The sequence below is a fragment of the Protopterus annectens genome, chromosome 17.part0 (assembly GCF_019279795.1).
Source record: "Protopterus annectens isolate FY-2018-M chromosome 17.part0, PAN1.0, whole genome shotgun sequence".
Lineage (NCBI taxonomy): Eukaryota > Metazoa > Chordata > Ceratodontiformes > Protopteridae > Protopterus > Protopterus annectens.
In genome coordinates this window covers 734,542,846-734,557,524 of record NC_056751.1, presented here as the reverse complement: position 1 = coordinate 734,557,524, position 14,679 = coordinate 734,542,846, and the positions used below count along the sequence as shown (strand labels likewise).

Genomic DNA, 14,679 nt, shown 5'->3' with positions numbered 1-14,679 from the left:
CTGGCACTAGTTATCCGTCTCTGTGAGACCCTTTTGGAGGATGCTTGTGTCAGCCGGAGAGTCGATTATGGCACCCAGGTTGCAGTCATCTGCGAACTTGGTCAGCCATAGTCCACCCGTGTTAGCCTGTACCTCGAAGAAATATATACCAAACAAGAGAGGTCCCAGGACAGAGCCTTGTGGGATGCCACTTGTAACTGGTTTAGAGTCTGACATGGCACCTGCTATTCTGACCATGTGGGTTCTATCCCTGAGCCAGTTTGAAACCCATCTTGTGACATAGGGGTTGATATTTAAGCTGGTGAGCTTATTTATGATGCCCGAGTGGGGTATTGTGTCGAAGGCTTTTGCAAGGTCCAGGTAGGCTGTGTGAACTACCTTACCTTCATCTATGGCTTTGGTAACTGTTTCAAAGAAGTCAACCAGGTTCAAGAGGCAAGATCTGCCCTTAACAAAGCCAAATTGGGTAGGATCCAGTGTCTGGAGGTTCCCAATGTCTTTGTTTATGATTTCCATGATGATACGCTCCATAGCTTTGCAGACCAGGCTAGTCAGCCTTATAAGGCAATAGTTTCCAGGGTCTGTTGTGGCACCACCTTTGTGGAGTGGGACCACTGTTGCTGTACGCCATTCCTTGGGTACATATCTTGTAGCAAGGCTGAGATTTAACAGTGACTTTATAAGAGGGTTTAGTTCTTCTTGGAGCTCATGTAAGACGCAGCCCGGGACACCATCTGGTCCCATTGATGCTGTGTTTTTTGCTTTGGAGAGGGCAGCTGTCACCTGTGCATCTGTGATCTCAGGAAGGCTACACTGTTGGGATAGACATTTGCTCTTTTGGGGGGGAAGGGGGGGAGAAGTTTGCACTGAACCTTTCTGCCAGGATGTTGGCAATGTCTGTGGGTTCAGTGTGTTTTTTGTCATTTTGCACTAACTCAGAGCATATCTGGGAGTTGCCTCCCAGGTTTCTGACATAACTAAAGAAGGCCTTGTGATTATCTTTAATGTCTTGTGCAATTTTTCATTCGAAGCTGGCCTTAGATGATTTTATGAGGGATTGTAGTTTCTTGCTAGTACTAATCAGAGACGCCTTCCCTTTTTGGGATTTTGCTCTATCATGTAGTAGCTTTCTCCTTCTGTTGTATAGCTTATTTATGGCCGGGGTCCACCAGACAGGTCTCCTGCCTTTGGAGGAGTGAGTCTTGGTTTTATTTGGGATAGCATGCTCCATTCATTCCTGTAGGTGTCCATAGAATGCTTTTGTAAAGGATTCTGCATTTTGGGCCGTATTTTCCACTGGCCTGGGGGCTTTGAAGGATTCCACCTTGGTTTTGAGAAGTGTGAAGTTTGCTTTTGAGAAGTTCTTCACCGTGGTTTCCTTGGCTGGGGGTGGGGATGGAATATGGATGTCCAGTGAGATTAGTTTATGATCTGATCTTACTAGTGAGGGGGTATACCTCTGGTGTGGAACATAGAGACCCCATGTTGGTGATGACCAGATCCAGTATGTTTTCCCCTCTTGTGGGAGTGGTGACCAGTTGTTCCATAGCATTTGAGTTTATAAATTCTAGGAACAGTTGGGTGAGGGTGTTTGGGCTTGAGTAGTTTTCCCAATCAATGTTTGGGTAGTTGAAGTCACCCAATATAATGGTGTTTGGAGAGACCTTCATATTCTCCAATGTTGTCAGGAAAGCCGAGTGAGGTTCCTGTGTTTGGGAGGGTGGTCTGTAGCAGGCTACAAACTGAAAGGGAGTTTTGCCCACTGTTAGTTGCACATGGATGGTCTCCGATGCTTCGTGCAGTGCCACTAACCTGGAGGTGTGGGTATCTTTGATAAATATGGATACTCCCCCTCCTTTTGTGGTTCAGTCCGAGTTTTGGGGCCGAAAAGCATGGTATGAAGTATAACCTGTTAGTGCTGGGGTGCTCTCGGGAGATTTGAACCAGGTTCCTGTTACTGCACAAATATCGATATTCTCCATACTGAGGAGAGTCTCGAGTGTGTGCTTCTTGGGGTTTAGACTTCTGGCGTTGAGCAGCATTATCCTTAGTTTTTTTTTCTTTGTGTTGTCTATGGAGGTGGGTTTGTCATTTGAGCCTTGCCTAAAAAAGGCACTATGGGGGAGGTAAGAGCCTTTGCCAGTATTCGAAAACCCAGGGGTGACAGGTGCAAGCCGTCCCTAGCAAAGCAACGTGGCTTGTCGAGCATGTCATCCCAGGCTGACAGACACTGGATCCCCTTTGAATGACACCAATACTTTAGCCAATTGTTGAAGTCGATCATTTTGTCTTTATACTGTGGCATCATTTTAGGTGAGGGTAAGATGCTGCTCAAGGTCAGGGTCATACCGGCCTGGGCTACATGCTCAGAGAGCTCCTTTATGTCTTTTTTCATGTAGTCCAGGGAGGTACGTCTCAGGTCATTCACACCAGCATGGACAATGACAAAGTCATATTTGTACTTGCTTTGGAGTGACCTGAGTGCTTGTGTTATGTGGCGGATCCTGGCACCCGACATGCAGCTTACAGTGGCCTTCTCCTTGTTCAGCCTGGTGAGTGGGACGTCAGTGTGTCTGACAATAGAGTCACCTATTACAAGTGTATTAGGTATGTTGTTTAGCCTTAAGTATCAAATTCTTTCATAAGTTGACTTGAACTGGTTTGCTACTAGCATGAATGAACTAACCTTCACTGTAAATACGTGTCTGCATTATTTATATGCACTGTATTTCTCTTACAGGAAAAACGAAATACGTTGAAGGTCCAACTGTTGGTGAGGTAGTACTGAGCATTCTTCTGACTGTTACGTGTGTGATAATTGGAGTTTTGCTTTTTCCATCAATAAGGAGGAAGGTGACAAGATGCAGGATGGTGAGTCCTTTTGTTTATGAATGCGACTTTAATCTTAATGCATTTATTTCTATACAAATTCTTAATGGTATAAAAGATGCAGAATTAAATGATGTTGCTGAAGCCATGTCCCCATATGCCATTGTTGAGTACTAGTGTCTTGTTGCTCCAAGGTGACATTAATCTGCCAGTTGAATCTCATTTCTGTTTCTGTAAAATGTCAGACTCACCTTGTTCATAGCAAGTTTCATTTAGCATTTTAACACTTATTCCATTAACTTGAATGCCAGTGATGTTGTAGCTACCGTGGTTTATTGCTTGTGGTTAGAATATGCAGTTTCATTGATTTTAGGAGTCTTCATATGCCATTACTTCTCAGCTGTGTGTCGTATAGGTTCAAGTCTTCACATGCTATTAGTTCTCAGCTGTGTGTAGTACACATCCTGTACAAGTCTTCACTTACCATTACTTCTCCCTGTGTGTCATATAGGTTCTGTACAAATCCTCACATACCATTACTTCTCTCTGTGTCATATAGGTTCTGTATAAGTCCTCACATACCATTACTTCTCTCTGTGTCATATAGGTTCTGTACAAGTCCTCACGTACCATTACATCACCCTGTGTATCATATAGGTTCTGTACAAGTCCTCACTTACCATTACTTCTCCCTGTGAGTCATATAGGGTCTGTACAAGTCCTCACGTACCATTATTTCACCCTGTGTATCATATAAGTTCTTTGCAAGTCTTCACACACCATTACTGCTCAGCTGTGTGTCATACAGGTCCTGTACAAGTCCTCACGTACCATTACTTCTCATCTGTGTGTCATGTATGTTCTGTACAACTTTTCATGCACCATTACTTCTGTATGTCGTATGAGTTCTGTACAAGTCTTCACATACCATTAGTTCTGTGTGTCATATATGTTCTGTACATTTCATGTACATTTACTTCTCAGCTGTGTGTTGTGTAGGTCCTGTACGAGTCTTCACATGCCATTACTTCTCAGCTGTGTGTAGTATAAGCTGTATACAAGTCCCTGTATAATCCTGTTCTCTGTACTTCACCTCAAGAAATCATGAGTTCAGTGGAAGTCACTCAGTAATCGAAGGGTAAAAGTGCAAGTTAATTGATTCCTTGGTTGGCATGTTGTATTGGTGCTCAAAATCTCAGATTCTTTAGGTGACCACTTTCAAATTTCTGGGCATACATCTAGTCCTAAAACTGTGGTACATTAGTTTTTGCTTAGGTCCCTAAGATTCTTAACTGTTTTTGTCTTTTATCAGCAACTATAGTAGGTTCTGTAATGAGTACTGCAAATAAAATATTACTGTTTCAGCCAAGGTTCTTAATAACTATACATAAGTTGCACTTTTTTACTGATAGTTCTCTCTAGATTTTAGTATGACTTTCTGACTATAATAAAGCTGTAGATCTGCTTGGAATGCTTATCAAGCACCTGAAACACATAGAAACGCAATGTCACACATACATCTATTGATGTTCCATTCCCTCTTCGTGTAAAGAAAACTCTGCTACTGAATGTCAGCATTTCAAGTTTTTTTTTCTTTTAAACAAGAAACATCTTATTACTAAATTATCACTTATGATGTAGGCAGTCTTGCAAATAGATAAATGAAACCATATTGACATATTTTAGTTGCAGACATACATCACATATACTCTATCCAGTCATTGTCAGTCAAACATTATATTACTCATTCAAATTTTTCCTTCTTTTAAACCTCATTCCTCCTCCAAAACATTATTCGGCATGTATTGTTCCAACACTTCCCAGTTTTTTTATGTAATTTGCTCCTACCCTTTTCTAAATATTCAATTTCCAGTAGTTTTATCTCTGTTGCTGTATTCACTTCTTCAAGTTCAGTTGGTTTAGAATTTGATTTCCATTTTCTAGTAATTACTTTTTCGGCAGTCACCATAATTAGACTCAGCAAGGCGTTACTATGTCTAGGCAATTCTATCATAGCTCAAAAACATAATTTCCTTAGTTAGACCTTTTTGCTCACCCAGTATTTCTGATAGAGTAGTCTGCAGGGAATTTTTAAAGTCTGCCAACTCATTACCCTCTCAAAAATATGTTCCCAGTTACCTTTTTCTTTCCCCATCACACCTCCAGCATTTGCGATCTACCTCGGGAAAAATTCTTTTGAGTCTCCCTGGGGTATAAAAATCTCTGCAAACACTTCCAACAAAGATTCTAAATCTTGTAGACTTTGTTGCATATTGGGTTGTCATACATATGTCCTCCCATTATTTCTTTGTGAATTGCTTATTCAATCTCTCTTCCCAATCCTTTCTAACCTCCTCTGATTGATTCTTATAGTTATCATGCAATATTTTATATGCTCTACTAATTACCCCTTTTTTAACAGCAGCATCTGTTGTAGATTCTACTAAAAACTCTACATGTGTTGGTTTTTCACTTAGGATCACTTATTTCTGTCTGTTTGCCTATACTCTGATGTCAGTCCTTGATACAAAAGGCAATCTCTAGCCTGCAGTCCAAATAAATCCTTGGCATCTTCCCATTCTGTACCATTCCCTCTCTTAATTATTTGCCTCCAGTACTTTGGTTCTTTTGCCAGTTTTCTCCAGTAAATTCCAGCCCCCTTTTGCTGATTGTCTGTATCTCTAATTGCAGTCACCCTATCAACAGAAGCTCTTTTTTCCATCCCCTTGTTGGCTTAGTTCTTAGAGTACTTTCTGCTACTTTATGAATATAATATATATATATTTTTTAATTCCTCCAAATCTTTTGGGTGTCTAATACCATGACGGGAATGGACCCCATTCCTAAGACAAAATAGAATTAAAATTCATGAAATTAGGATTATTTCAGTCTCTGATGTTAGCCAGAAGTGCTCTTCGTAGCACCCACAGTGTGCCCAGTAATGACTCCTTCTGCAGTTCATACGGAGTTACATGTATTGGTAACATATCTAAATACAATTGTAGATTCTTTTTTATAAGACCTGTTGCTCTTACTACTATTGGAACTGTCTATGTGTCATTGTTCCACATTGCTCTCATTTCTGCTTGCAAATCCTGATATTTTATGATTTTGTTTCTCTGTCTCTATGCAAGATACTGTAGTCACTGGGTGTGGTAATTTCTGTGATCAGTGCTACTTTTGTCTTCTTTTCATGGACCACTATATCCCGTTTTCTTGCATTTATCTTTTGAAATGTTGGCATTGGGTGGTCCCATGTGATGTAGACTTCATCATTTTCTAAGATTCTTTGTGGCTCATGTTTCCAGTGTTTTTCAGCTACTTCAGTACCATAATGTTTGCACAATCCCCAGTGCAACCGTCTCGCCACATTATTATGCCTTTCAGTATACAGTCCTTCTGCCATTAGTATATCACAACCAGCAATGAGAAGAGCGACTATTTCCAATTCTGTTTTAAAAAACCTACAATCTGATGTTATCCATTTCATTATTCATCACCTCTGGGTCTTGGATCTGATCCAGCACTTTACAGAGCAGATTCAAAGCTTGAGCTCTTCCCACTCCCATAATCCCTTTCTACCTACAAACCCTCAGATCTCGTTTGGCGTATTTTACTACAGACGTGATTCAGGCTCGCAGCATTCATTTAGAGGGTTTCTTTAAGGATTGTCAGTTAAGTGCTCTAATTTTTCTCTTTAGGGATTTTGTTGAGTGTAGTTAGTCCTTTTACTTCCTCTCATCCCTTTTTGCTCTTGCTCAGCTTTAGGTCTGTTTTTTTCCTGTCTTTCGGAGCTTGGCACCGTTTTCTAAGTCCCTCTCTCTTAGTTAGTTTTTTTGGGAGGAGGGTTGGGCTTGGTGTGAGTTAACCTCCGTGTTTGCGTGTGTCTAGTCCCAGCTTTTGTTTTGGAGCTGTTTGGGCAGTTTGGGGCTTGGTAGTTTAGCAAAACACCAAAAATACAGAACAGATGGAAGAGGCACAAATCCGTAATCCACACGAATTCCTTTATTAAAACGACTCTTCAGTCCAATAAAACGCAGAAACAATAAGTTTGACTATACAGTCCACTAACGCGATTACACCAGCATTGCATTTTCGTTTAAACCACTTCATCAGATGGAGACAAATGCATACCTACACAAAAACCACTCCTTATATAGTCATCAAAATAATTAAACAATTAGTTAATTAAAGGGAACAAGATACTTAAACATTTAAAGGGGTAAGACTTATAATGCATACAACACATGCATTAAAATATATTATAATGGATTCCCCCCACACTGACCTGATACATTAATGGATTAATAAATTAATAAATTAATATTATTATCAAAATTTAATAAAAACTTTATAATAACTTAATCTAATAAAACAAACTAAATTCTTTAATACAACCAGCAAAAGCATTACAGCTTGTGGTATCCTGTACTACCAACACTTTATAATGTAAACTGATTTTAATACACATTTAAAATAAGATATAGAAAAAAATAATAAATAAAAAAACATAAAATGAAAACACTTAAAGCTTAGCTGATCTCAGCTTGAGTACAGGTGCTAAAGAGATGGCATCATTTAGACCTGGAGGTTTATTCGCCTCCAAGGAAAGCTGCCACAACAGCTCTTTATACTCAATAGAAGTTTCCCATAGCCCACCTCTTACATCCTTTTCCACTACTTCCAACACAAAGAAGCTAAATTTAGCTTCCTGGCAAATTAATTTATGTCGGTATAAAGCATTATTAGTACATTTTGTTTTTATCTCATAGTAATGCTCATAAATTCTATTTTTAACTTTCTTTCCGATTTCCCTATATAAAATGCATCACAATGATCACACAAACCTAAATAAACTATCCCAGAGGTGTGACAGTTCGAAAATATTTGCTCTGGATCAGTCTGTCCCTGCTCTCTAAAAATTGTTTGCTTAGTACAAATAAATGGGCATTGGGAACACCTTCCACATTTAAAGGTTCCTAGTTTCCCTTCCTTAACTTTTTTCATACCATATTTACCCTCCAGAATAGTCTTTAAGCTTTTGCCCCTTCTATATGTACATTTCAAAGGTTCTTCAAAGATACATTTCAAATCCGAAATCTGACCAAATCTACACCATTCTTCCTCCAAAATCTTCCTAATTCTAGGTGCACTACCATTATAATCAACTACAAAATTGCCTGTACCCTCACTGTTAAGCTTTGTAGATTTCATCTCATTCAAGACACAATTTGAAACCAAAATGGTTTTAAATTTGTCATATCTACCTTCCCTAACTTCTCTTTCTATAGGCTCAATAAGATCTTTAGGGTAGCCTCGATCCATAAACATATTGTGCAAAATCTTACATTCATCCTCAAAATCACTCTCCCTTGATGTCATACGGCTACCCCTCACATACTGTCCCTTAACAATACCTTTTTTCTGATGGTAAGGGTGAGCACTATTAAAAGCCAAATAAGAATTCGAAAATGTTGGCTTTCTAAAAATCTTAGAATAAAAACAACCCTCACTTTTGCCTATAGAAATATCCAAATAATTTAAAAATTCTTTATCCTTATTATAAGTAAATTTTAAAAAATCAGTGGACTCTGAGATATACTTAAAAAATTCAAAAAATTTCTCCATCGTGCCCACCCATAAAAAGCACATATCATCCAAGAAACGCTTGTAAAATTTCCAATTATGGGCATATTTTGAATTAATAATAAATTTTTCTTCCCAAGCTGTTAAAATAATATTAACATATGTGGGGGCACATCTTGCACCCATCCCTACTCCCTGAATCTGCTTAAAAAATTCTCCCTCATAATGAATAAAGTTGTTGTTTAAAACTAATTCCATAAAAACTAGGATCAAATAAAATTCATTATTATTAAATTTACCATAATTTATCAGGGCTTCTTCAAACCACATCATCCTCTCATTATGGGGTATAGATAAAAAAAGGTCCACTATATCAATAGTTATAAAAGTAATATTGTCATCATACAAATCCTGAGTTATACTACGCAAGAGGTCCCAAGAGTCTTTAACAGTCCCCTGGCCTCCCATAGATAAAGACTTTAGCTTTACATCCAACCATCTCGCCAGTGGTGCAGTAACTGAGCCCTTCGAAGCAACAATAGGTCTCAAAGGGGGGTCTTCCAAGTCTTTATGTACTTTTGGTATATCAAAAATAGAGGGGACCTTAGGTTTCTCAACATGAAGGTATTTAAAAGTTTCAACATCAATAGAGCGTTCCATAAGCAAGTCATTTAAAACCACATATATTTTTTATTACCTATATTAATCTCATTTAAAGAGGCTCTGACATATTTGTCTAAATCATCTAAAATTTCCATCATCTTAGCTTCATATAAAATATTATCCATAATAACAGAACCTCCACCTTTATCTGGTTTCATAACTCTCACTGTAGTGTCCTCCCTAAATTCCTTTAATAACCCATATTCTTCCTTAGTAAGGTTATATGTAATATTGTTCCTTGGGAGCTCAGCTCTAAGTCTACTCTCCATTAAGGCCTCAAAATTTCTTAATTGTGGGTGTAAAGGTGGGTTGAACAAACTTTTCCTTTTCAAAACCTCACATTTCTCCCCAGTACTAGCATGTCCCTGAAAAAACAGTTCTAAATTTTTCTTTCTTAAAAATAACTTGAGGTCAATCAACACCTTACTAATATCCGCCTTTGTGTTAGGAACAAATTTAAGACCTTTTGATAGTAACGAAAAATGTGCTTTATTTAATTCATATTTACTATAATTTTAAATAGTATAACCCTGATATTTATTGATGCAGCGTTGGGAAAAAATACAATCTGTGTTGATACAATTGCTAAACATATGTTCTTCTATCAATTCCACTGCTGAAATCTCTTGTTGCTGCTGTTGTAGTTGTTGTTCTGCATGCCCCTTGCCCCTATATACCCCCCATACTGGTAGTTTTTTTGCTGGTAATTTCTTATTCTCTCTGACCTCCTTAAAGGGGGGTATTCATCCAAATTATTTAGATCACCTACTTCATCTTCTCCATTTGATACAAAGTGCTCATTCCCTCTCCTATCCGTACCAAAATCATGGTTTCTGTACGAAAAATATCTTGGTTTGGGATAACACACTTTGTCCTTATATTCTTTAATGTCTCTATCTAACTTCCTACTTTTCCTAATATATGCTTTATTAATATTATTATCAATCTTCTGCAACATATCGTAATACTGTCTCTGCCCTTCTTGGGCTTGGTGTGAGTTAACCTCTGTGTTTGCGTGTGTCTAGTACCAGCTTTTGTTTTGGAGCTGTTTGGGCAGTTTGGGGCTTGGTAGTTTAGCTTGTTTGTTTTTCTGTGTTTTGTTTGTGCGTGTGTGTGTGTGTGTGTGTGTGTGTGTGTGTGTGTGTGTGTGTGTGTGTGTGTGTGTGTGTGTGTGTGTGTGTATGTGTGTGTGTGTGTGTGTGTGTGTGTGTGTGTGTGTGTGTGTGTGTGTGTGTGTGTGTGTGTGTGTGTGTGTGTGTGTGTGTGTGTGTGTATGTGTGTGTGTGTGTGTGTGTGTGTGTGTGTGTGTGTGTGTGTGTGTGTGTGTGTGTGTGTGTGTGCGTGCGTGCACTTTGGTAGGACTGTGTCTGACAAACCTAGAGGGGGTTTAAAAGATGTTCTTCTTGTGGGCGTAAGATGCCTAATTCTGACGCCCACAAGAAGTGTGTTTATCTACGATCTGACCACCTCGAGGCTGAATGTGCAATTTGCACTCCATTCAATCCTCGAGCATTGGTGGATCACCATAGCAAGCTTCTGTTCAAGGGTATGGCCCAAGGGGAGTCCTTTTGAATCCAGCTCCCCCTCTTCCAGTGGCCTTAAAGAGTCCAAGAGGAAAGTTTCTTCTGCCTCCCCAGAGGCTTCTACTCTACATTCTCAGAAACAGCCGAGACTCTTGGATTGCAGCCCTTTGGATCCAAAGCAGTCCTCAGCCAAGTTGGACCTGAGGCCTCATTGGATTGGAGATTGTCAGATCCTACCACCATTCTCTTGGCTCCCTTAGCCCTCTCAGATCTGAGGCTGATTCTCAGGGCTTGGGTCCGATGTGTTCATTGGATCTGGAGCTAGTTGTTCTGGCTTCCTGGTTGGATCTTCTATGGATCCGAAGTTTTTTGATCCTAGATGTCAGAGCTCTTCCCCAGATTGGGAATGCCAGAGTGGTGATGGGATCCTAGCTGGCTTCTCCTGCTTAATCCACTCATTCCTCCACTTCTTCCAGGTCCTCTAGGAGCATTTTACCCTCAGACATGGACAGGATAATGAGGAGTTTCCTTACAGCCCAGATAGAGATGGGTCTGTTAGCATCCCCAGCCCGTTCAGGCTCGGGGAGCTCCCCGGCTCCTAAATTGACTTCTCCTCCTCTTCCGATTCTGGCGGTTTTGGAATCCCAGGTCCCAGTTTTCCCTAGGTTGGGGGACCAGGGAGCGTCTGTTTTCCCTGTTCCTCCAGGGTCCCTGACTAGCTCAGTTTCTATGGCTTCAGACCAGAGCAGGTCCCTGGGGAGGGGTTTTGGTCTGTGCTTTTCGGATCAGTCCCTTCCCTTGGGGACATCAGCCTTCGCCAGCCCGGGGTCAGTACTGTCCAAAAGGCCCGGGCCTGGGCCGGGCTGTGCTTCCCCTTCCCTTGTGGTTTCAGCTGTGGGGGACGAGGACAGGGTTTCCTCGAGTCCTTCGGCCTTTCGGATGGTAGAGCAGACCTTCTCCAAGTCTGGAGCAGCATCTTCCCCCTTTCCGGGAACATCCCAGGCCATCGATGTCAGATGCCCTGAGCCCATTCATCCTGTCCAGGGTCAGCCTTCCTAAAATAGTCTTCAGGCATCTAGAATGCCAGGGGTTACCCTCACAGAAGAGCCACCTCAGAAGAGACTGTGCAAGAGGAGACACCTGGACTCCCCTATGGAGTCTCTCATGGAGGACACAGATTTTGATGAAGGTGACAGGTCCCCCAGATCTCCACTGGGCAACATCTCTTTTGGAGACATTCTGGAGCTGTTAAAACAGAAAGGCAGTTGGTCTCCCCAACCCCCATCCTCTGAGGAATCTGTGTTCCTGAAGACATTTGTGATGGGCCCATCTACTTCCTGCCCCCCACCCGCGGATGAGCTTATTGATCTCATCGCTCGCAGGGCGTGGAAGGAACCTGACACTGTGGAACTGGTTCCTAAGAAAGTAAATAAGTTTCTGAGTCCTCCCACAGACCAAACATACTGGAGCAAGGGGGTGCCAGTCGATGGTATTGTGGTTGCTGCAGCCACAGAGAAGGAGTTGGTGGAACAGATCTCCAGTGTCCATCCTCTGAACTGAGAGTCTCGGGCGATTGACAGACATGGGAAGTGTGTTTATGCTTCAGCCACTTTTGGCCTGAGAGTCCTAAGATATTTGGTGCATTTTACCTGCCTGCAAAGAGATCTGGTCTCCAAACTCACCAAGTCTTTCTCAGAGTTGATGCCAATGGAAGACCTCCAAAAGGTATCTACCAAGCTCACCACTCTTTCTTCCATTGCCAGTTCATCGATGAGGTTAATTTCCAATGGGGCAGAAGGTACCTCTCAGGCAGCCAGTGCATGCATTGCCATCAGGCATCATGCCTGGATGTAGTTATGCGGGTTTGCGGAACCCTTCAAGGTGTTCTGTACTAATGCCCCCTTCAATGGTTCTTTGCTGTTTGGACCTTCTGTCAAGGAAACTTTAACCCACAGTGAGCAGGAGGGGAAGACTCTTAGCGGCAGTCGGGATCAAGATTTCTACTCCCCAAAGGTCCTTTTTCAAATACCAGCTGGGTAGTAAGAAGCTCTGGTTCCATAAGTCGCAGGATTCCTTCCAAGATGCTCCAGAAGATTCCTCTTCCAGAGGCAAGGGAAGGGGATTCAATAGGGGAATGCTGCCCTAGGGGCAGAGGGGGTCCTCAAAATCAAGGTTCCAGGTAACCTTTCTCTGAGAAGCCTTTCCAGCACCCCTGAGGCATTGCCTGGGTGTCCTGCCGTGGAGGTAGTCAGGGGTCATTTTTCATTGCACCCAATTGCCTGGGCATCCATAACAAGTGATCATTGGGTGCTCAACATTATATCCAGGAGTTATTACATTCTCTTTTTGCAACCCCCCCCCCCCCGGCTACCAAGAAGATTCTCCCTGACATGCCACTCAGTCAGAGAAAACTGGCCCTAAGAGAAATTCAGGCACTTCTAGTAAAAAGAGCCATCCAGGAGGCCCCCATAGGGCAAAGAGGATCCAGAATCTATTCCCACTTCTTTTTGGTGACAAAAAAGACAGGGGACTTATGTCCAATATTAGACCTCAGTGAACTGAACTTAGTCAAGAAGGCAAAGTTCTGGATGGTCACTGTTCAGTCCATCCTGCCCCTGCTGTAGAAGGATGAATGGATGTGCTCCTTAGACCTCCAGGATACCTGCTATCATATCAAAATAGACAGGGAATCCAGGAGGCACCTGCGCTTCCGGATCAGTGCCAATCACTTTCATTTCAGAGCTGTACCATTTGGACTCACTACAGCCCCAAGGGTGTTTACCAAATGCCTGGCAGTTGCAGTGGTTCACTTGAGGCTTCAGGGATTTCAGGTCTTCCCATACTTGGACAAATTGGCTCCTCACAGCTCCCACGAGGCATTGACTTGTTTTTGTCATACAGTATCTCTTACGCACTTTCAAAAGGCTTGGGATTACCGTCATCTTGACATAGTCAAAACTCTCTCCAGTACAAAGCCTGGAATTCATTGGGATGCATCTCAGGACAGTCACAGAGTTTGCAGCACTGCCTCTCCACAGGACGGACTTGATCAGGCAGCAGGTCAAGGCCATCTTGGAAGCTTCTTTGCCACAGGCTCACCTCATTCTGAGAGCTCTGGTGTCCATATCTGCAGCTATCCTCCTTGTTCCATTAGTAAGATACTATATGTAGGTGCTTCAATGGACGCTAGTGGTGCAGTGATCCATTATGTCTCATTGAATGTCCATGCCTATTCCTTTGACTCCTGTTTGCAGATGGCACCTGTACTGGTGGCTTCAATTAGAGGATCTCCTTTAGAGCAGGCCATTTTCTCTTCCCCTGCTTATGGCCACGGTCACCACAGATGCTTCCCTGTTGGGGTGGGGGGACCACTTTCAGGGCAGGACAGTCCAAGGCACATGGTCCCCCTTAGAGACCAAATTGCACATAAATGTTCTAGAGATGTGGTCAGACTTCTTTCATTGCAAGTGTTGCAGGATTACCTTCCACTGGGAATGGTGGTGATTCATACAAATAACATGTCAGTGGTTTGATATATAAACAAACAGGGGGGAACACGATCGTACCCATTGTGCAGATAGGCTATGAGAGTTTGGGAATGGGCAATCTGTTCCAGTCGCTTTCTCCTTGCAACACACATTGCTGGGGAGTCCAGCATCTTGGCAGACAAGCTCAGCAGATCTGTCTTGACTCTGCATGAGTGGTCCCTCAACCCGTCGGTGGCATTTCAGATTTTGCCCATTGGGGCCTACTTTGCTGCAATCTTTTTGCATCCCCATTGAACAACAAATGCAGCAGGTACTTTGCCGTGATTCCCCCAGAGCGGCAGTCCCCAAGGGGCACTGTTGTACACAATTGGCCCCTGGGTCTCCTCTATGCATATCCCCCCATTCCTTTAATCCACAAAGTACTTCAGACTGCGGAGTTCCATGATACTCATTGCCCATTTCTGACCTCATCAGGTGTGGATCCCCTTCCTCAGGTCTCACCTCAACTATCCTCCCTGGATACTGGATCTTGACCAGATCTCATCTCTCACCCATCAGAACCTTCACCCACTCTTCGGTCTCTTTGCCTG

The 14,679-nt window shown here is 42.1% G+C and overlaps 1 protein-coding gene across 1 annotated transcript in view; it reads left to right on the top strand.

Moving 5' to 3' along the window:
• LOC122791275 overlaps positions 1 to 14,679 on the top strand; it is an 802,728-nt gene that overhangs the window by 559,451 nt on the left and 228,598 nt on the right. Inside the window, exon 7 of the mRNA XM_044058947.1 lies at positions 2,741 to 2,871. Within this exon, the coding sequence (XP_043914882.1) occupies positions 2,741 to 2,871 (131 nt within the window). The remainder of the gene's footprint in view (positions 1 to 2,740; positions 2,872 to 14,679) is intronic.